The sequence below is a fragment of the Etheostoma spectabile genome, chromosome 19 (assembly GCF_008692095.1).
Source record: "Etheostoma spectabile isolate EspeVRDwgs_2016 chromosome 19, UIUC_Espe_1.0, whole genome shotgun sequence".
NCBI classification, from domain to species: domain Eukaryota; kingdom Metazoa; phylum Chordata; class Actinopteri; order Perciformes; family Percidae; genus Etheostoma; species Etheostoma spectabile.
Genome location: NC_045751.1, coordinates 260,522 through 283,882, shown reverse-complemented (window position 1 = coordinate 283,882; position 23,361 = coordinate 260,522). Strand labels below are relative to the sequence as shown.

Below are 23,361 nucleotides of genomic sequence, written 5' to 3'. Positions count from 1 at the left end.
ATTGTTTCGACCGGAATGCTAAAAAGAACAATTCAATTCAATTCAATTTTATTTATATAGCGCAAAATCACAACAGTTATCTCATTTCGCTTTTCATAAAAGAGCAGGTCTAGACTGTACTGTGTGATGTTATTTACAGAAACCCAACAGTTCCCACAAACACAAACACGGAACGGTGTTGATGACTGAAAAGTGTGTCCCTGAATGTCACAGAGATACCATCACAATACAAGCAGCTACATGTTGAAGTATATCTTCTCTGGAAGTGGTCACAATGGAAGTGATAAATTGACTTTCTGTTTCGAGGACATGATGAGCCTGAGATTTTGAGATGACATTTTAAAGGCTAGTATGCCACCTGCTGTTTAATATTGGTACTACAACTGGGCTGATGCAGGACCTGTATGGATAAAGCCAGATCACACACCTTGAGCAGTTTGTTGCTGGTGTTGAAATCAGCAGTTTGCTTGAGAGTGGCTGTTACAGCGGTGGCCAGCACCTCATGGGTGGTTGCTGAGTGTCCCGACGAAGGGTTATTGGTTACAAACACATACTAAGAAGAGAAAAACAACACACAAATCCATTATGGACCTATTTTGATTCTACAACCCATGTAGAAGTGTTTGTGTTGGTAGGTTACCTTCACAAAGGAGCGCAGGTAGTGCTCCAGGCCCTCCTCGTGACATCTGGAGACTATATGTATGATCACACTGAAGGCATAGAGACAGGGCAGTGTTATACTGTGAGCTTTTTTTTTGTATCAGTGTTAAATAGTACAAACCGCAGCCACAATTATTTTCAAACAAGTGGACAACTGACCGCAGAGAGTTGACAGCAATCTCATGGGTTTCTTTGGTTGCTGCTGTGAGCACGCCAAACAGCTGCATCAGCACCGTCGGTAGGAAGTTGATCATTACTTGAGTCTCCATGGCATGCAGGCACTATTGGAAGGGTGAAACAAGAATGCCAATGTGAAGTAACTATTTTTAAGCAGTATTAGTTGGGAATGGATTAGCCAGCCAGTGCAAAGCTAGACCAACTAACATTGGTAATGATAGCCAAAAAGGAAAAATTAACTTTTACACAGAAAAACAGGTAACTTAGAAAAATATCTTGTAATGGACTTAAAAAAAACGTAGTTTAAAGGTGCTCTAAGCAATGTCACGCGTGTTTTAGGCTACAACATTTGTTGTCACAAGCAGCAAACATCTCCTCACTATCCGCGAGCTGCGTGTCCCCAGAACACACAGTAAAAAACAAAGCGGTCTCTGTAGACAGCCCAGGGTCTACAAACGGCAACAAAAACAAACTGTGCCCACCTGCACCACGAAGCATACACAAACAGTGTTTCAGGCAATAACCGACCAGAAGGATTTGGGGGTGGAGGGGTAGTGCGCAGACGGGAGGGGAAGGGGGGGTAAGCCAGTCTTGTTTAGTTTAACGTCAACAAGAAGTAACGTCACCCGACATCGCTGACGCTAGGACCTTTTAAATGTGAAAAAAGGTCTGAACGAAATGTCTATAAATTTCGTAAACACTGCACCAACCTCCTGACCTGTTATTGAAGCAACTAGCAAATCATCTCTTCTGATGTGTATTTCAATCTAGTTGTGAACACTTCAAGAAATCAAATCACAACCAATATGTATGTGCATGGGAAATGGTGCAGGTACTGAAATTGATTGTGAGGGACATCACAGGTGACGGGAGTTAAATAGGGTTGAATTGCTGAGCCTTTCCAGTAGGGATGGCACTTGCTGTATATGAGAGGTACTGTAAGAGGTGAAGGTTCTCAAAAATATCATTATATATATAAATATCCTATTATATATAACAAAACTTTTCTGTGAAACCCCAAAATGGCCACAAAGAACTGCAGTCTTTACAGTGGATGGGAAGTCTGGTAGTGTCACGTGAATCTAATTGAGATTTAGTAAGGAAGCGTAAGCTCATCTTAGGGATCACTGCTCTCACAGTATCTCTCACCTTCAGGTATTTGATCAGTTCTGCTGGGTTGCCCTCTGATGTCGTCCTCATCAGCTGGCAGTGCTGGAAGAATTTGTGTATATGCAGATCCTATGGAACAAACAGTAAAATATTACTATCATCCACACACTCTCTTTGTACCAGCTACATCAATGCATACTGTATCTGTGTATTCAAAGAATGATTAAAGGAAAAAATGTTATACCTGAGCATATATTGTTGATGCTACATGGGTCTTCACTTTGAACAGTGTCTTGGCATTTTCCACCCACTTGATATCTGGTTGGGACTATTAAAGTACACACAAATATTATTTCTTTAAGTTGTTTTTTGTTTTTGTCTCAATACGTAACATATGAGCTAACATGTCAGCTGTAAGAAAGACAGCGTTATCATGCAGTGTTGACCATGAGTGACATTTTATTTTGTGGGCATTTAGCTCACAAGTTAGCACTTTAGATGACTGAATCAGATTTCTGCAGTGTTGTCTGAATCATCTGCACATCTATTAGCTTTCATTTTAGCTTTGACCATTAGTGTGGTCTTGGTTTAAGGGAACAGGACTGTACCTTCCTGGTGTCCTGACACAGGTATCCAGGAGGCAGGGTGGCTGCTACAGGCAACTGGAGCTCCACTGACTGCATCCTCCCGTCTTTTAGCAAAGGCATCCATGAGTGACCCACTGGAACACAAAGAAGTAACAATGTTGGCTTACTGGGCCTCAGCTATCAGGATAATTACCATGACACAGCCGGACATACTGTAATTTAAATCCGAGATCTTTGGGCACCCAGATAGCTCAGTTGGTAGAGCGCGCACCCATATATAGAGGTTTAGTCCTCTATGCAGCGGACCTGGGTTTGACTCTAACCTGCAGCCCTTTGCAGCATGTCATTCCACCTCTCTCTCCCCTTTCATATCTTTAGCAGTCCTGTCAAAAATAAAGGCTGAAAATGCCCCAAAAAATAAAAATAAAATATTACAAACAGGACTGGTGACAAAGTGCCAATCGGTGGGCTGGGGATCTCATCGCTGCTCTTTGCAGATGATGTGGTCCAGATGGCCTGTGACCTTCAGCACTCACTGGATCGGAAGATTGGTCGGAGAATCGGCGCAGCAAGTGTGGTATTACATTCAATCTATTGCACCGTTGTGAAGAAAAGAGAGCTGAGCCAGAAGGCAAAGCTCTCGATCTACCAGTCAGTTTTCGTTCCTACCCTCACCTATGGTCATGAAGGCTGGGTCATGACCGAAAGAACGAGATCCAGGGTACAAGCAGCTGAAATGGGTTTGAGGAGCTGGGAGTAGAGCCGCTGCTCCTTTGCGTCAAAAGGACCCAGTTGAGGTGGTTTGGGCATCTGGTAAGGATGCCCCCTGGGCGCCTCACTAGGGAGGTGTTCCAGGCACGTTCAGCTGGGAGGAGGCCTCGGGGAAGACCCAGGACTAGGTGGAGGGATTATATCTCCAACCTGGCCTGGGAACGCCTCAGGATCCCCCAGTCGGAGCTGGTTAAGGTGGCTCGGGAAAGGGAAGTTTGGGGTCCCCTGCTTGAGCTGCTGCCCCGTGACCCAACACCAGATAAGCGGACAAAGATGGATGGATGGATGTATGATGCATAAATAATATCAATTTCATTTCATCCATTCTGCCCAGTTTAATATGAAACTCAATTGTATACAATTTATGTGGTAGGGGTCCCCACTCGGTCTCTCTTTCAGCTGAGGAGTCCATGGCCTATAAGACATTGAAGACCCCAGGTTTAAATAAAAAAGGAAATACCAAAAACCTCTTAAAACAAAAAACTGTAGCCAGCAATGTGGTTTACTTTTCTTTCCTTTTTTAAAATAATATTGCAATCAAGGACACATAAATACAGTCAGAAGCAGAGGGAATTCCCCAGTGCACTCACCCAGTGACTCTACTCCCTCCCTCTTCTTGCTGCTTGCCTTGCTGCTGGACTCACAGCTGATATGGTAAAAGGTGAAGAGGATGTGATGTTTCTCATGAACGTGGACCGGCAGCTCAATCTTTACCTGTACACAGTGGAACAGGTCATTATTTTAAGCTTAATATATCAACAACATTTCAACTAACTGACATGAGAAAAGGACTATACTGATACCTACCCGTCACGATATCAAAGGTTGTCCCAATTGTTAATTAATGCTTTACTAGTTATACTGAAAAGGTTATACCTTAAAGGGAAGGGCATTTTTTATCTCATCAACAACACTCCCCACCCCACCCCAAACAACCCCCTCATGGGTAGTTGGAAAGCATTAGCAGCTGTTGTGAAATAAATGTCTCTTATGTTCCACAAAAAGAGTTTGTTTTTTGAAAAGTGTACCTCCATATTTCACATTCTTTCAGAAATAGTAGCAATTGGATGTTTATTTTTTTTGCCAGATGAAACTGGTATTAAACAAACTGAAAGTGGGGCATCTTGTTTTCTGAGCTGTCTATTGTGCACAGTTTGAATTATCTTTGATTCAGATCATTCAGATTGGTGCAACCTCTGCCTGTCATTCCTATGTTTTCACTTTGAAATTTATAAGAATTACTGAAAATGTTCATTTGCATATTACATTTTTACACGTGTTCCAGTATTTGTGAATCCTTGAAAACGATTTTAGTGAAACCTAAAAAAGAAAAGAAACCCCTTATCACCAGGGGGCAGCAACAGCAAAGAAATGTATTTTCCCTTTGTCCTGCAAGTGCTAATTTACTCACAGGAAGTGAGACATACAAAACCACATAAATTATTTTCCACTGATACGCATCTACAAACCAACAAACTGCTGAAGAATATCATGAATGAATATCATGACTCTCCAATTTGTGACATGAGCATGAATCATTCAGTTAGTTTGTTAAATTGTCAATCTTAGTCTTGGGAAAGCAGAGACTTCCATATGATTGTGACAATGTCTGTGATAAGATGTTCTAAAATGTCAGAATCTCTAAATAAAATCTTTGACAAGGAAGATAATCAATTAAATGTAGCACTTTTTAGTGTGTTTATAGAGGCTAAAAAGACAAAGCAAAATATATAAAAAGATAAAGATCATTGTTGTCCTGTTTAAGCGCGAAATTCTCAAGCATGCAGAGGTAAATCCCAGTGAGCGTGCCTGTGTGTGTGCAGGAGGCGGCTCTTAAGATCCTAATCCTTTTGATATCAGGGCTATATGCACCCCCCCCCCCCCCCCCCCCCCCCCCGCTTACCTCCAACGTACCCCATGCGCTCGCTGAGCTCCGGCCGTGGTGGTAAGGCTGTGACTGGTGTGATATCACAGCTCTGCCCTCAGACTGATTTATGGGATTATATCAGCACTGGGTATGGAATTTTCCCATGAAAAAAAGTGTTTCTTTCTTTCTTTCTCTTTCTGTTTAAATGTTTTACTTTTAAATAACAGAATTAAAGTCCTGTACCCATAAACTGCTGTTGATATATATTTTATTGATCATTTTTGTTATTGAAATTGCAGCTAAAGTTGTCAGCAACGGTATCAAAGAACACTTTCCCCAATGGAAAAAATAATGTATGATTGAAATGAATTGAATGAAATATTAATTATTTATACTTAGTTCTAGTCTTACTTTACTATCTTTAGTGGTACTATAATTGCCACACGAACGGCTATAGTTATAAAAAATCTATCTGTTTCTGTGTCTTTGTCTCCCAACCGGCAGCAGCAGATGACGGCCAAGAGTCAGGGTCTGTCCGAGATTTCAGCCTCTAAAAATCTCACCTCATCGTAGAATTCAGGGCTCTGATTGTGGTGCAGGACAGCTACGTAGGCGCTGCTGGTGAAGAGTGAGTCTCCCGGCTTGCTGTAGATGCACTGAAAGGCAAGCAAGCACATCAGGTATGAAACTCTGGCCCTTTGATGTTGGGGCCCCAGTGGTGAGTAAGGGCTCAGAAATCTGAGATTACTGACCATATTTTGGTGGAAAGACTGTGCAAGCCCTTCGTCGTATGCATCTTTGAAGCACCAACAGATTAAACAAAAAACTGAGTAACCAGAAATGGGAACCCAAAATTATCAAAAGCTAACTAGACAAGATGGGCCTCATCAGCGACAGTGCCCTCCCTCCGCTGCTGGGTGAGGATGATGACAGAAAACCAACAAACAGAACAATTAAAGCTCCTGGACTTCACATTTGATGACATAAATGCTAATTTTTATTTTAAAATGGCAACTAGAGCCATTGTGAATGTTGGATTGTTTTTATGAATGCACCCTCAAACCCTAGGAGGAACATTGCATTACCAAAGTTCTGTTTTGTATCAGAGCAGCTGCCACTGCAGTAAGAAGTCCTGTGCAAAAAACTTAACGCTTGACCTGGTCAGGGTGTTTCTAACAAAGGGTGACAAAAGGGAAGAAAAAAAAAAAAAAAACTTCAGACCTGTTCTGGTGGCTGGTTTCAAGGTTCAAGAGTCTTTATTATCCCCAAGGGGCAATTTGTTGTGCAGCAGCATGTAACACACAGGTTATACAAAACAACAGCCATACATCTAAAATAAATACAAAGACAACAAAAACAAAGACCACACCTCACATTGACTTGTTGAAAAAGCCTATAGCAGCTGGGACAAAAGAGTTTTTATGTCTGTTTGTCCTACATTTAGGCAGACTGAATCTCCGGCCAGACGGCAACAAGATGAAACAGCTGTTCAGGGGGTGACTCGGGTCGGCTAGGACTGACTGGGCCTTCTTGAGGGACCTTGTCTCATAGACAGAGTTTAAATCAGTCAGAGGGTTTTGGGAAATCTTGCCACACACTTTAACTATATATTGAAGCCTGTTCTTGTTTTTAAGTGTGAGGGACCCAAACCAACTCACAATAGCAAAAGAAAGAATAGATTCAATAAAACAACAATAAAACAGGTTTGATACTGTAATTAGGATGCTAACAGATTTAGTCATCTCTAATGAACAATAATGAGTAGTGCTGGCTAGAGGATAGGACAGAGTTCTCTAGCCAGCCGAAATGGAGTTTGATTGGATCAGGGGAAAAAATATAAAAAAGCTGGAGCCTCTGCAGGAGGATTAGATGAGCCTGGAGGATGGGAGAGGCTCAGAGAGAATTCTCCGCTCAGTCTGGGAAGAAGCTGGAGGTGGAGGAAGAGGGAGGGAGGGAGGGAGGAAGGGGGGGTTACAAAGATTTCACCAAAGATCTGTTGTTGCTGTCACAAGGTACAGTAGGACAGCGGGCGGTGTGCTCAGTGGTGCATGGTTTGCATGGTTTGGAGCAGCTGTGGCTCAGGTGGTAGAGTGGTCGCCTACCAATCGGAAGGTTGGTAGTCGATCCCTGGCCTACTGTCCCATGTCTCCAGTATCCTTGAGCAAGGCCCTGAACCTCAAATTGCTCCCAATGCTCTGCCATTGATGTCTGAATGTGTTTAAATGATTGTCTGATAAGCAAGTGGCACATGTACAGCCGCCTTGGCCACAGTGTGTGAATGGTTCCTGCACTATGCAAAAGCATTTTAAGCAGTTGTTAAGACTAGAAAAGCGCTTTACATAAACCATTTGCGACCCACACTCGGAAAGCAACACATTCAGGGGGCCCTTAGAGCAGCAGCAAGTTGAGGGGGCTGATGGGAGTCCTGATTACTTGACTCAGGATGAGGGTCCAGGTGTGGCAAGAAGAGCTTTGGATCTTATCTATCAGAGAGGCTGTCCTGTCCTGTTCCTACACAAACAGCACCACACAGGACCAAAAACCAAACATTTCCATCTGGTTTCACTGGTAGAACAAATATTTCAGGTAAGCCCCAAGAGATCACAACTTTAGGTTTGACTGGTTCATTTATTTATTTATTCATGACATGGATAACAGTTTAGAGGCAGCAGATTATCAAGGTATCTGCAAAATTCCATCTACTTCAACTTTTGCTCCCCAAAGCTTCAAAAGAATTTATCTCTCAGTCAGATTTGTGAAAAAACGCCCAGAGCCTCCTTGAGCTTCCACTGCCCCTGATTAAAATCTCCAGAGAGGTGTGCTGCTGGCTCTTGCTCATTGTTTGTTCATAACTTTCTGCCTTGCTGTACTTGAAGCATTGTTTGAGAGCAGACCGTACAGTAGCTGAGGTTTAATACACATGACTGCAATGCTGATCTGCCTGTCTGTCTGGAGTGACTTAATCAAGGGCATCAAGTGCAAATGTTTTGGCGGTTTGAAGTCAAAGAATTTCTGTTTTCCTCCCTGCCTCTGGAAAAGTGAAAAGAAAAACAATCCACTCTGCTTTGATGACTGTTTCCACCCACAAATATTTGACATGTGTGGCCAGAGAGAAATAGCGAGGAAGAGAAGAGAGAAAAAGAGTGACCATTCATTATCTTCTCCTGCCAGCTATAATAACCAGCTTCTGTAAGCGTTTCCTTTCTCCTTTTCTGGCCCCTTAGCTGGACTCTGACTTCCACTTTGTGAAAAGCAATAAAAAGAAAGTTTTATCATGTCTGAGGGCTCAGCTATTGATCAAATCTCACAGAAGACATTCCACAACTTGTTTCTGAGGTCTTTTCACAAGGCTCCTGCTATGTTTCATTCCACCAACCAACCATCCATCATTTTCTGTCTTCTGCTTTATTTCCCTTTGTTCAGTCTAAACTTTATCTGGTCTGTATTATCTGTCTTTTTTACCTTTTGCTGTAAAAAACCTGTATATTGTCCTGAGCATGACATTTGACAGATCCCTGTTTCTACAATGGGGCATTAGTACCACTGGTAAGAAATATAATATTTAATAATATTAGAAAAAGTTGTACAGTTTTGTTTTATAAAGTCTTAATTTTACAGGAGAGAGTCGTACTATTTTGATAATTAAATCTATGAGAAAAAAGCCATGATGTTAAAAACAACCCCTTACATGCAGTGGTACAGGTATTATTGATGCTTTATTTTTCCTTGCAACAGTTAAGGTAGTTCACATTTACATGGCGCCTACGCCTGGCCGGGACTTAATTATATAAATACAGTATATAAAAAATAAAAGCCTAAAAAATAGTCAAAGATAATATATGCCAAAAACATGTAAGATAAGAATGTATTACAAATGTAACTTTATCAAGCTCAGGGCTGTATAACCCAACTAATGAATATATGTTTTTAAAAGAGGACACTTCTGTAGCAGACCTTGCTTTATGTGGTAGATGATTGAAGGTTAAAGATGACTAATAAAAGATGATGACTAATGATTCAAATCCAGATGCTGGGTGCCTGGGTTGCTCCTAGAGTTGTTCCGATTCCGATACCAGTATCGGAAATGCCTCCGATACTGCCGAAAATGCTGGCATCGGTATCGGCGAGTACTGGAGTCCAGGCGCCGATCCGATACCATATAAACTATTAAAAATAGGAATCTATTTACTGTTTAGCTCCGTTAGCGCGGGCACAGTTCTTCTTCGCCACTTTTAAAATAGTTGCGCTTCTGTTTTAAAGGCGCGAAGAAGAATTGATCGCCTAACGCCTCCTTAAAACAAGCTAGCATTAGCGCATCATGTCGGCAGTACTTTACAGTGGATGTTCCCACCGGTAAGACGGCAACATGCAACATATGCAGAGAAGCAATTTCAAGGGGTGGCACGAGTGTTGCAAATTTCAACAGCAGCAACTTAATTAAACATTTGAAGACGCGTCACGCTAAAGAGCACAACGAATCTACGAAAGCTACGGGGGAAAAAAGGACGAACTAGAGCAGCAAACTCTGGAAACTGCCTTCCAGCAAAGAGATAAATTCCCCAAAGACAGCCAAAAAGCAACAACGATAACCAACAAATTTTGGGAGTTTATTGTACTGGATTACCAACCACTGTCTGTTGTCGAAAATGTGGGAATTTGCCGCTTAATGGATCATTTGAAACGAAGGTACGGTTTGCCAGGTTGTAAATATATCTCTGAAACTGCGCTACCCAAATTATACGAGACAGTAAGGGACACGTTTCGTGTATGTTTGGGCAAAGACGTGCATGCAGTCAGCTTTACCAGGAGGACATTTAGCGCTCCGACGTGTGCCCCGTGTCTTTGCTAAGTTTAACGTCCCACTGGGTGGACAGAGAGTCAACGTTACCCCTCGAAGTGCGGTGCTGCACGCCACCGAGCTCCGAGGGTCACATCCTGGCACATTAATTGCCGAAGCAATTGAGGGGATGCTAGTAAAGTGGAAAATCCCCAAGTCCAACGTTCATGTTGTTTAGCGTGACAACGCTAGCAACATGAAGAAAGCCATGGACAAGATGGATGGACCAAGTTTGGGATGCTTCGCACACACTCTCCAACTGGGGGTGCATGAAGGAATGCTGTCACAGGGAAGTGTGAGTAATGCATTTTACAATATTGTGGCTGCACTTACATTTTTATACTGTTCTATTTAAAAATAAATGGCTTCCATTTGCTGTATTAATTCATGTTTTAAAAAGTGTTAAACCTGAGCCAGGCCTTACCACAATGGTAATAATATCAGTCATGCATGTGCAGCACAATCTTTTTTTTTTTTTTAAACACACTGGTATGGGTACTCGGTATCGGCCGATACCCACAGCACAAGTATCGGAATCGGTATCGGGAGGTAAAAAATGGTATCGGAACATCTCTAGTTGCTCCCCTGGTAGAGCAGGCGCTCATATATAGAGGTTTAAAAAAATAAAAAATATAAATCTCAGATTAACCCCTAAGTGACCCTAAAACCCTGTCATGCTGCATCTGGTGACAAGATTAGACCTGTGAATACACTCTGTATCACTAACATATACAGTAGCTAACATATTACAATATATGCAGTTTATACAACTCACCTTTAATGGAGTTGCACCTTCTTCATCCGAGTCTCGGAACTGGATGCAGACTGCAATGTTCCTAGCCTGGTGTGAACGGAACATTACATCAGAGCAAGTAATCAGTGAGAGTCAAATCAGTGATATGTGTTTCATTCTGTGTAAGCAGCAACAACACAGAAAGCAATCCTTGTAAGAAAGGGTTTCATTGTTTGTTCCCACCATCTCCACTCGTAACTTTTTAGCCAGCTTTGTTCTGAGACACACCCACCTTGGTGAAGGTCTTCTGGTTGTCGTATTTGAGCTGCAGGGGGAAGATGTAGAGTTGGTTCTTGTAGGTGGTGAAGGGGTAGTTGTATTTAGCCTCCTCGGGGAGAAACTCCTCGACCTCCACTGATACCCGCTCGCAGCCGTCCTCGAAGGGCTTTATGGGAACGTAAGAGGAAGTCACCGTATCTGGGGAGGACGGAGCGCACCAGTTAGGGACCCAAAACTGCTGTGTCTCTGTTTCTTGTGCCAACCCAAAGAGTCAACTCAGAGTTATTCTCTATATTTTGTATCTCTTCCGACTCAAAGCATGTTTTAAACTATGAATACCGACCTCTTCCTTCTTATAGGCGATTTATTCACTTCATTTAGACACAACAAGCTCTAAAACTCTTTTATCAGTCTTTTCTATTGCTAAAAATCAGTGTGCTGCCAATTATGATCTTTGACATGTTTCTTTGTCATGGCTGTTGATGTCTTTTCATCTTTTTTACTATATGTGTGTTCTTTTTTTCTGAGTGAAGCTACTCGAAAGGGTAAACTGATAATAAAGTTTTATCGTGTCATATTTGTAAGCTAAGTTTACTAGGAAAACCCAAACTGCTTGTCAGTGCAAACACACACACACTGATATTGATTACAATAGCGAGCTAGCCTCCGTTTTGTTAGACAATATTTTGAGTGTCAACAAGTAACTTCACCCAACATCGCTTAGGGCGAGGCTTCTGAGTACTTTCTGCTGTGATTAATGCAGGATACCATGATTTATCCTTTATTATACTTCCTAAAATCTAATCACATCATGCTCTTTTCTGCATGTGGGTAAAGGCCATCACCCCCCTTCTCCCTGAACCCCCAAAACTGACTCTCATTCACTGACAGTCTTTAGCTGTCAACTCTCTTCAAAATGATTTGGAGGGCTTTCTTTCTACTTCTCCATATTACCGTTTGGTCTTGGCACTTTGTTACTATTGTTTGATCGTAATCTTGGTGATCAAGACACTGAAGTTCATTCTACTTTACACAAGCGTAATTACACAAACTAGATAAGATCATCAGCAGCAGCTTACTACAACAGGCCAACAAAGCTGTTTGCTGTAACAATAATGGTGAGGATAAGGGAAGTGTTTATAAATGCCAACATACTTGAGAAGTCAGGCGGGACACACTCGATGGTGACATTCAGCTGTCCAGGGATGTCTGAAGCTTGCTCTTCTCAGGTCTGACGAGGAAAAAAAGAGATTCGAAAAAAGAACAAGATGCAATCAATGGAAGGAATGGAAGGACCTTTCAAATTTGTATTCTAATGCACAGCAAGTGCAAAACAAGGTAAGTGTTTTGAAGCTCCAGTACCGGAACACTTGCAGAAGAGGGTAGATGCTAGATCAGATCCACTAGACATGTCAATGTCACAGGACGTGCCTCATGGCCCGCCTAGTTTTGCCTCCTTCTGCCTCTGATTGGCTTACCCTGGTATGCTTACCTTAACCAAATCCCACTCCTTGTGCCTAAACCTAACTACATCGACCGCTCTAGCAGATCCGATTTCAGATTTACAGCAGAAGCGTCATTATTACTCACTTCCTGATGTCGGCCAGCAGCTTGATGATGTCCTCAGTGGAGACTTTGCTGCTGTCCTGGCGGTAGAGAGGAGAAAACTTCCCATCCATGTCCAGGCTGCCCTGAGCGTCTTTGAACACCTGCCTGAAAACACATTTTCCACATGGCTACAGCGCAGTCGCCATACATAATAAATGTACAGACTTCAAGGTTATAGAATCCAATGCCTTGTATTATTATGGTAATATACTGTACGTTATGCATTCTTATTCCAAAGATGAATCCAAACAGATTCATCACTGGGTAATATTTTGATTTTAAGGATTTATTCCTGTCTCACTTGGCAGCCCAGGCGAACGGCATCCTATACTGGCCCAAGCGTTGGCATGTCTGCTTGGCAGCTTTCAGTACCTTCTGAGCAGTCTGCAGAGACATATGGACAGGAAAAAAAACAATGACGGAGTGGTAAACTGGAAAGCTCACTGCCGCTTTGGTCATGTGTCTGTCTTTAAATGAGGTGAAAAAGCATGGCGGCGCGGAGGACCTTGTTGGCATCAGAGGTCTTGATGTACGGCTCGGCGCAGTGTGTGATGCCGTTCTGTAACACCTTCTCTACACGGGCCACCAGGAAGATATCAGCGTGAGGGTTGGTCACTGAAAAGATACCCTGGAGGAGAGAGGGAGAAATGAACAGGGGTGCTAATTATTAAATGTCTTTCCCGACAGCCCTTATTTTAAAAAACACTTTGTTCAAACTGCCGGGTACTCAAATAAACAAGCAATCATCATCAGTAATACAAAGTTGAAATGTCTTTTCAGTCTCTATAGGGCACGTGCAGAGGAAGTGGCTGCTGTCAGCTGAAGTTATACAGGATAACCACATGGGGCTCACATCTATTTTTGGTCTGGTGAGATGGGGCTGTATTTAAGCATGCAGTGTCAGTTCACACAAAAATCTCAAGGGGACAGAAATTATGTTTGGACAAAACTCTGCCGCTATATGAGCTCATATTAGTATGGTAAGTATATATAACCACAGAGGTTTCTAGGAACAAAGTCTTTGACAAAACCGTGCACCGTATTTACTGTCCTTCATTTCATCATGTCATCGCGTCTCTCACTGTGTATCGAGCCGTTCTCTTATAGAAACAGCAGATTATACCGAGGTGCAAATATGAAACTGAGCACTGATATCAGCCTATACTTTTCAGTAAGTTTAAAAGCACATAACAGTGTTTTATTTTACTTTTATGAAGGTTTCTGGGAACAAAAGCAGCAGGAAGTCGTTTTAGAAAGCAATAAAGTTTCAGAAAGTAATAAAACTGAGTGACACTACCGAGCGAGCAGTAGCAGCTAATGCGGCTTCAAAACGAGACAGAAGTAGACTTCCCATGGCCATTAATAATACACGTCTTAGAGGGGAAGAGCATGGTGCCAGTCAGAAAGACACACTCCCAGGTTACAATCCAAGCCACAACCCCGTCCATCCTCTCCTATCTGCCCTCATTCACAGACCTTTATTGCTCAAACACGACCACACACTGCTGCTTTTGGTTTCAACCTTTGACATTATGATTTGTTGCAATTATTTGTGCATAACCTAAAAGACAAAAAAGCTCCTAAATTCATCATTTTTTACATCATACATCATGTCACAGCTCCTTTTTTTTTTTACAAAGAGCTATTAATGCAGAGGAGAGACATAAGAAGTGGAGGCCCTGTCCTTGGACCACACCCAATGCACCTAAATTAAACTGTGGTCTGCCAAGCTATAACAGCACACTAATCACAGATGTACATCCGTCTCTGTATGCATGCATGTGTGTGTGTGTTTGTGGTGTGTGTGTGTGTGTGTGTGTGTGTGTGGTGTGTGTGTGTGTGTGTGTGTGTGTGTGTGTGTGTGTGTGTGTGTGTGTGTGTGTTTCACAGATGTTGGTTGGCAGAATGTAACATAAATTAGACTTAGAACGTCTGTTTTATTGTATGTCTGCAGCTTTCAAACTGTGTCTGGCCTGTTATTGGTTTGTTACTCTCTTATATTCTCTATTACATTCTCTGTTATAAATTCTGTTTCTGGTATTATAGTAGATATTTGACTCTGCCCTATTCATCTTCTCACCTTGCAAAGTTGTTTCAAATTGTAGCTGTGATAGCTCAGTCATGTCTCTTACCACGGAAATGGAAAGTAAGTAAACAAGTATGTTTTATAACCTAATTCACGACAGGCACACAAGTCTGGCTGATCCACTTAATCATAATGGGCCAAGAGGTGAGGTGTGTGTGTGCTGATCTCACAGCACCTGCAAATGTTTGCCCATGGGCATTAAATAAACTCTTAATTGGAAATACAGCAAGACAAAGTGACAAGACATTAAGCTTACACCGCCGAGCACTGTGCAGACCTAATAGATTCTGAAATCGCTTGCAAATGTTAGCTAAATGAGCTAAACTGAGGTCTTGATGATCCTTTCAACATTTTTACAGGCTGGATATGGACCAAGCATTGTCTGGGGACAAACTCACCATCTGGAAACACAACTGAAAATTGAAAGCACATGATCCAATATGAAGAAAACTATCATCATGTATTTGGATAAAGAGCTCCATCTCCATCACTTGTCACATTTGTTTCTTTTTTTTCTTTGAGCTGCTGTAGCCCAGTGTGGGATTATTAAAGTCTATCCTATATTATCTTATCACAAATCAGTCCTCTGACATAAGAGGAGAACAGGGAATCAATTAACAGGTCACAAGTCCCTAGTCCCACCCAGCTGCAGCCCGAGTGGGAATGCTGAGCTGTATGTCTTGCCCAGGTCAAACCCAGGTCTCCCACACCAAAGGCATGTGTCATATCCACTGCACCATCATCACCACTTTCCAAAGCAAGGCAAGACTGAAGACAGCCAGCCTCCAACCACAACCTGTCAGGGCTTGGAAAATGTAGGGTGTGAATAGTATACTACAGATGATGGTGATGGTTCCATTTTAAATCCTCAAACAGGCCACAGGCTACGTCCACACTATTACATGTTTCTGTTTCATAAGACTTTGCTACTGAAAGATGTCCTGAGGACACATCACACAGAAGGGATCCTGTAAATATAACCCATTGAACTATAGTACACAGAGGTTCTTTCTAGTGTTTCAAGTAGGGTTGATTGCATTTATCAGTGTCTTTGGATGTACCAAAAAGGTAAAAATGTATATAATTTTTTGCTTTAGATTCACTGTTTTTTTTTGTATGTCTTAAACAATTGTAACTGTGTGCTGAGATGCTGACATATATTTCACAAAAAGCATGGAACACTGTTAACACCTTGTTGTTCACACCTTGATCTGTAACACTATTTCAGGATCCACTCACTCTTGACTGGCTACTAACCATCAGTGAGTCATTGTTAGTCACTTCCTCACATCACATAGCTATTGAATTACAGCCAAGTCTCTACCTGTGTAGGGAAACGCAGCAGAGTATCCGACACCCTCTGAAGAACCGGCAGGCCGTTCCCTTTCACCTTCGAGTCTCCGTTCACCATCACTCCACCTCCCCTGCCTCCTCCTCCTCCACCCTCTGAGTCCGAGGAAGGAGAGAGCTGGCCCGAGGCGTCGGTCAGCATCTCCCTGACGCAGGGCGGGTTGAGGTCGACGTGGAAGTCGGCTGAGATTTTACAGCTCTTGGAGACGTCAAAGAGAGCAAGGCTGATGAAGAAGGGTTCCACCTGGGGTTCAACAGAGAGGCGGTTAAGGGCTTTAACACTTGAATACATCAGCCAAGGTTTATAATGTACCAGGATGCATTTCCTGCACATTTCACATTAACTTTATTCAGCTTAATACCTCCATTAAGAATTCACCCTAACTTCTTATTTTAGAACTAAACATTGGATAACTCTAAGGTTACATGTTCATTGCATGTTAGATAGATAGATCTTTATTGTCATTGTATGCAGTACAACAAAATTCTGCTGGAGCCATCCTCTCCAAATAGCAGCATAGGGTAAAAAAGATAAATATATACTTTATATACACACATATATGTATATACACATTCTCATCCAAGCACATCTCGCATATACACATTCATTCCATGTTCTCAATAAATAGCTAGAAAACAGTAAACACTGTAGTTATTGAGTCTGATTGCACTGAGGGGGCAAGTGATATGTGTATGTTTTTTTTGTTTGTATGTGTGGATGTGTGTGTGTGATTTCTGTAATATGTTCACAGCTCTTGGGAAGTAGCTGTTCCGTAGTCTACTTGTGCGTGTGCTGGGGGTTCTCACTCTGCCTGAGGGCAGGGTGGTGAACAAGTGTGTGTGTGTGTGTGAGATGTCCTGCTTGATGTTTGTGGCCCATATTTGCTGAGGAATTGAGAAATATCCTGTTAACTCTGCAAGGTCTAACACATGTTCTTACATTTACTGCAAGGGAAGCACAACAAATACATAATTAAAGGCCCCTATTGTTTGGCTGTACTAACTTGTTTAAGCATTGGGTTTATTACATGCACAAATGTGTAATATGTAATATGTGACGGAAAACCAAAACAACAGACAAAACTCAGTGTTTTCCATTTCCAATATGACATTAATTATGAGTTTATGAGAATAATTATGAGCATCATGCTATTCAATCTGCTATGGTTAAAATGCTAGATTTTCCAGTTTTTAGTCTGACAGAAAATTGATAAGGATAAATATTATATAAACATATTATCTGTATAACTCCTTTGAGTTAATCCCTAGTTTGGAAGCCAACGTTGGCTCTACTGTAGCTCCACCCACACATTTCTGAATGACTGTGCACTTATGCCAGAATGGATGGTTCCTGCATGATGGACAAGCCTAACTCAATAAACATTAAACCTGTCAGAAGGAATGGAGGGTAAGAAGGGAAAGAAGAAGGGGGAGGGGAGAGGGAGAGAGAGCGCGCTGCTTGCAGACCACAAATATGAGTCAATTCAATTCAATTCTCCAACTAGCCTCTACTAATGCATCAGCAAGAAGGAGGAGGAGGAGGACCAACTCAATGTTTAATGGCTACAGCAATCCAGTCTGACACAGGCGCTGCTCACACACACTAAACTGTCTCATGCTGCCAGGAGCTCTTCACGTAGAACACATTGAAGAGGTTTCCAACATTCATCAGACTGACTGCTTGCATAAGTCTTTGTTTATTTGGAGGCGTTTAAAGCTCAGGTTCTAGATTCTCACTTAGATCAAAAAAATAATTATTTAGCAACATCAGTTTGTGGAATTTGAAAAGAAGGTATTACAATACATATCTAGTTGTGTTAGTATTTTGGCCTGGTTAAATCCATTGCTTCCAGACAGGCCAACATGAATTATGAAGGTGTACTATCTGGGGCAGCACTGCAGAGGGTGAGGATGGTGAAAGTGTGGGGTTTAATGGAGGACGGTGTGTTGTGATTAGATGCTAAAATGCATACAGCACTTCCTAGAGAGGCATTTTTACAATTCCTTATGGTATTATTTTTATTTTTGTGATCCCTTTTTAACCACAGCTAAGATCTTCTAGGTCGATCCATCCCTTAGCTATTCCAACTTATCCCTTTGGAGAGTCAAACCCAGAACCCAGTGCTAACCACTGCACCATGCCACCCTATTTTTTTATGTTGTTTTTATTTGTTCTATGAATATAAGGTGTTATGGTCATCTATTTTAGGTTGAAGTTTATCATTAGTAATAGTACATGGCATAGCAAAGGAAGTATTAGAGATAACAGTAGAGTCATATAAGGGTAATATAAAATTCATATTTTCCTGTGGAAGTAAGGTGATGACGTACATTGGTGAGGACGCCGTCGCCCTTCTCACTGACGCAGCCCTGGAGACTGAAGGTCAGGTCGTGGCAGCTGACAACAATACGACGGCCATAACGCTCCTCAAACGGCTTCACATCTGGTTCGATGCCGGAGAAGTCCAGCCTCTGGATAATGGGCAAGAAGGAGGAGAGAAGGCAAGAAGGAACAAGGGAAGAGACAAAACAACAAGAATAGAAAGATTGAGCCAGCAGAGAGACAAGAGAGAATGCAAGCAGTAAGAGAAGGGGAGAGGACAAAGGAGAAGGAAACAGTGGACATTGTGGAAAGGGGAGGAGAGATCAAATAGTCTGAATCAATAGTGGAATAAATAAATAATAGGATAACCAAGTATTGAAAGAAGCATGTTTTATACCTGTGTCTCAGGATCCAGGGAGAAAAGCTTTTGTCTGCCTTCATTCCTGTTGATCTTATTGAGCTGGTCGGTCTCCCTGGCATACTACGCACACACGCGCACACGCACACACACACAAACACACACACAAACACAAACACACACACAAACACACACACAAACACACACATACACATACACATACACATACACACACACACACTGCATTTTAGTTTTAAAAATGTTGTTGATGTTTGCTGATGCTTTATATAACACACTCTAAACTCTATTGTAAAAATAAGGTGTAGTAAATACATGAAGTACACTTATACAGACAGTAATGGGCCCTGCACAGCAGAATGAGTTAGAGCAAGACAGAGAAGAAGACAAGCAGTCAACAGACCCAGACAAAAGAAGAAGGAGGGCATATAATAAAGACAAACATATCAAACCCTTAGGTCACGGTTAGAGCCCTAATCCATCTCCCTTTTTTTCCTGTTCTCACTCTGACCAGCCTGCAGACCAACTCAAGTGTGCATGGAGAGAGAAAATCTGTGCTGGAGTGGCCCAGAGCAAACAGCAGTGAAACAGTCCCACAGAGCACAGAGGGCTTTGTTGTCTGTGTGTAGCTCTGGGTTTATAGACATATTAAAAGAGCATGGCCTCTGTAGAATAAACACTGCTGTTCTCAGGCTCAGAAAACTGACTTAAACACAAAGACAACAAAAGAGCTGCTCTTCTATCACGCTGACATAAACAAGAGAGTAATAATGTTGTCTGGTTCAAAAGCTCAGACTAATTTCTGAGGTGAGGTATGTATTCTCTAGCTGTCATTAAAGGAGACAGATTTTTTTAATTTTTTTTATTTTACAAATAATTACATTAATAACCCTGCCAATAAAGGATTTAGACAACTACTGTGTCAAATACAAAAAAGTGATACATTTAAAATGTTAAATCTTAAATGTTTCTGTATATTGAATTTTATGTATAGTGTCAAATCATAACAGAAGTTATCTCAGGACACTTTACAGATAGAGTGGGTCTAGACCACTCTATCTAATTATATGTATATTCTATACTATAATTTAGAAACACCAAACAATTCCCTCCGAAAGCAAGCATCTGGTGCAACTGTAGCAATGAAAACCTTCTTTTAAAGGTGCTCTAAGCGATGTCACGCGTTTTTCAGGCTACAACATTTGTCCACATACAGCAAACATCTCCTCACTAGTTGCGAGCTGTCTGTCCCCAGAACACACTGTAAAAAAACGCGGTCTCTGTAGACAGCCCAGGGTCTACAAACGGCAACAAAAACAAACTGCGCCCAACTGCCCCTCGAAGCATGCACAAACAGTGTTCCAGCATTAAAGCCAATAACTGACAAGAAGGATTTGGTGGTGGGGGTGGGGGGGTTAATGCGCAGAAGCACAGAAGGGAGGGGGAGGGGAGGGGATTGAAAATACTTCTAACGTCAACAAGAAGTAACGTCAGCCGACATTGCTTAGAGCACCTTTAAACAGGCAGAACCTCAGGGTGTCTATATCTTACTAACTCAGCCAATCCGTCAGAATGAATTAATCAACCATCCATACACATACCTTCATAAGTTCTGGCTGTAAGCTCCTCCCCAAGCTCTCCAGCAGGCTCTCCCCTTTACCTTGGCTGGCAGTGTCGTCATCTAATTGAACAGGGTAGTGATCATGCATTAATAAAAGGTCATCAGAAGGTCAAACCACAAATCAAGCTATTGCAAATCAGGTCCAACAGAGCTCTGCTCCCTCAAAGTTGCCCTAATGGCTTCTTTTGTGGTTGTGTTTATGTTGTGTTTCCCAGTTAGACAAACTAATATCTTAACAGTCTACTGGCCAAATCAAAAAGAGGCTATTCGCTACTCAGCTGACTCCCAGGTGACAGACGGTGGACTCAGTGAACCCTTAGTGCCCCTCCCTTTTCCCGGACGGCATCTCAGTCCCTCATCAGCAACTCTGACCAAGCTAGACCTATTGGATTTTACTAGAACATTCTGCAGAGAGTATATTATTATAAAGGGGGAAAAAAAGCCCATAGATGCTGGCAAGACATATGCAAACTGCATAAAACTGCTGGCATTCTTTCACAGCTCAGGACAAGCAACGTGTTCAACAATTCCCCAAAACTGTCCCCTAAAGAAACACACTTGAGAGAATTGGGGTGTGAAACTAAATAGCGGAAAAAACAAATATAACTGAGAACAGAATCCTGAACTTTGATTCACTTGTACATCCACAGCTGAATATCTTTCAGAATAATTTACAGTTGATGTGGAAGCTTCTATCCCTCTACTAGCAGCAACTGTAGGTATAATATTAAGCCTATTTATTGCCTATTTCGGACTCCCTCCACTGCCAGGGAAATAGATTATATTAACCATAGCCACTAAAACAAGCTCAGGGGTTATGTTCAAACATGCTATTTTTGTTATCATAGCTAGATGAACCATGACTGTACGGCAGCTCTTCTATAATACTGTAAATAACAGGTTGACAAGTTTGTAGATGTAATTACGGTACAACTCACCCAAGGCACAGTCCAGTGTCTCAGCACCATTCCTCCGGTCCTGGCTGGCCTCAGTGGTGCTCTGCAGAGCCTGTTTCAGCGTGATCACCCACTCCTCCATCTCTGCTTCGCTGTCCGCAGCCAGGAAGTGGCTGTAGCGGTCTTGCATCTTTAGCTCGAAGCCATTGCGGCGCATCTTGGGGCTCTTCAGGGGGGTGGGGGGAAGAATTATTCTATATACTTATCGTATATTCTTGTATAGTTTTGTACTACTTTACTCCTATATTCTGGTAATAACTGGAGTGCTATAGTTTGGGGCAGCACAACCTGATTTCCTCTGGAAGTTAATATCATCGAGCCAATGTATGTAGGTTTCTGACCAAAACATTTAGTGACAAGTACCTCTAAAATAAGCTTTAAGGTCCTCACTGAAGACTGTTTTTTGTCGTTTACACTGAGTAATTTTTATGTCAAAGTTACATAAACGCTGCAGTCTTTAGTGTGCAAAACATGCTTTACATGTCAACCACACCACACTCCACAAGCTTCCACATTAAACCCACTAGCCAGAATGAGGCTCCGCAGTCTTCCAATTCATCTTCTGAATGTGTTCATGAAACTGAAAGCTTCCTGGCAGCCTCTCCAGTCAGTGCAGACCTGAATGAGGTACCAGCCTGTCTAATGAAGCCAACCGCAGCAGCCCCTTATAATCCGTTAAACCGGACTTTTCTGCCCAAGTCAATGGAATGCAATACATCTATCCAATCAAAACGACTAAAATCCCCTGGAGAGTGGGGGAAAGAAGGAAAGAAAACTTACACAACACCTAAAAATAACTCATGTCGGGCACACAGAGAGACACAGGAGTTAGATCAAACATGCATCAGGGTATACTGAAAGCTTGAGAGAGTTGGTCAAACATTTTTTGCTGCAACCTTTTTGCAATATTCTGGGCATTTGATGTATCTTTGATTTCTTTTTTTTCCAGCCCTGTATACCTGAACAACGTCTATGCAGGAGTCCAGGTAGATGGAGCCTTTGGTGTCCTTGCAGTTCTTCTCATCCTTGTAGGAGTTAAGGATGTAGGAGCCGTCAGGGAGCTGAGACAAGTAGAAGTACCTCCTTTTGAACACCTGCAAATTTAAAGCAACGGAGAGCGAGTTAGAGATATATCTAACAGATTCTAAACAACTTAGGACAGAGACATGCAGCATAAAATGTGGCTTTTTCTATTTTACGTCTACATTTCAATTGCACGGTTGACATTAATTAAATTCCTCATTGAAGGGAAGTGATGCAGATACTAAGCTGTTAAATATGTTATGGTAGTTCCTCTTCTCTTGTTTTTATATTTAGAAAACTTTTTCACTGCGTTTATGTTTTTAATATTGTCATTATTGTCAAGTATTGTAGTAGATTTGTCATACTTCACATATGTAAATGCTGATGTTAGTAGTTAGTTAGTTATTATAATATACCGCCGACATAATAAGGGATATAATAATGTAATATATTCTTTATTTTCCAAGTACATTTTTAAACTTACAAAGAATGTATATTTTGCATTTAACCCATCCTTACTATTTAGGAGCAGCGGGCTGCCATACAACTCCAGTTGTAATGCCAATACCTTCAGCCTGGCAAATGGCAGGAGATACCTAGAGCGCATGTCTTTATGGCGGGGGGGAACCAAAGCAAACGGAGTAAACCCACAATAACCTAACACAACCGGGCATCAAACCCAGTTCTCAGAAGTGCCTACTTTCTGTGAGGCAGCAGTGCTAAGCACTGAGCCACCGTGTGGCTTTGGTATATGGTCCATGAGACACAACAATTACGTAGAACAAAGAGTTGCCATGTCGCCGCAGTTCTCCGGTGAAGCCTACGTTTTGCTGTTGTTGTTGTTTCATTTGTTGCTGTTATGCTGTATGAATAACAGACAGGACATCTGGTGGTGACTCACCCTCATGGAGACAGACAGGCTGCTGTTGATGTTGGCTTTCTGAAGCCAGCCCTGCTTCATGATGCCTCCCCTTTGGGAGCACAGTGATGCCGAGTC

At 42.0% G+C, this 23,361-nt stretch overlaps 1 protein-coding gene across 1 annotated transcript in view; it reads right to left on the bottom strand.

Annotated features, from left to right (window-relative positions):
- LOC116669434 (dedicator of cytokinesis protein 11-like) overlaps positions 1 to 23,361 on the bottom strand; it is a 79,581-nt gene that overhangs the window by 45,447 nt on the left and 10,773 nt on the right. The window contains 22 exon segments of the mRNA XM_032499318.1: positions 428 to 553; positions 641 to 710; positions 820 to 941; positions 1,987 to 2,076; positions 2,192 to 2,275; positions 2,556 to 2,668; positions 3,896 to 4,019; positions 5,736 to 5,828; positions 10,785 to 10,850; positions 11,035 to 11,219; positions 12,177 to 12,230; positions 12,233 to 12,252; positions 12,612 to 12,734; positions 12,931 to 13,013; positions 13,135 to 13,257; positions 16,040 to 16,309; positions 18,397 to 18,537; positions 18,786 to 18,869; positions 20,366 to 20,445; positions 21,324 to 21,507; positions 22,301 to 22,435; positions 23,266 to 23,361. Of these exon segments, the coding sequence (XP_032355209.1) occupies positions 428 to 553; positions 641 to 710; positions 820 to 941; positions 1,987 to 2,076; positions 2,192 to 2,275; positions 2,556 to 2,668; positions 3,896 to 4,019; positions 5,736 to 5,828; positions 10,785 to 10,850; positions 11,035 to 11,219; positions 12,177 to 12,230; positions 12,233 to 12,252; positions 12,612 to 12,734; positions 12,931 to 13,013; positions 13,135 to 13,257; positions 16,040 to 16,309; positions 18,397 to 18,537; positions 18,786 to 18,869; positions 20,366 to 20,445; positions 21,324 to 21,507; positions 22,301 to 22,435; positions 23,266 to 23,361 (2,466 nt within the window).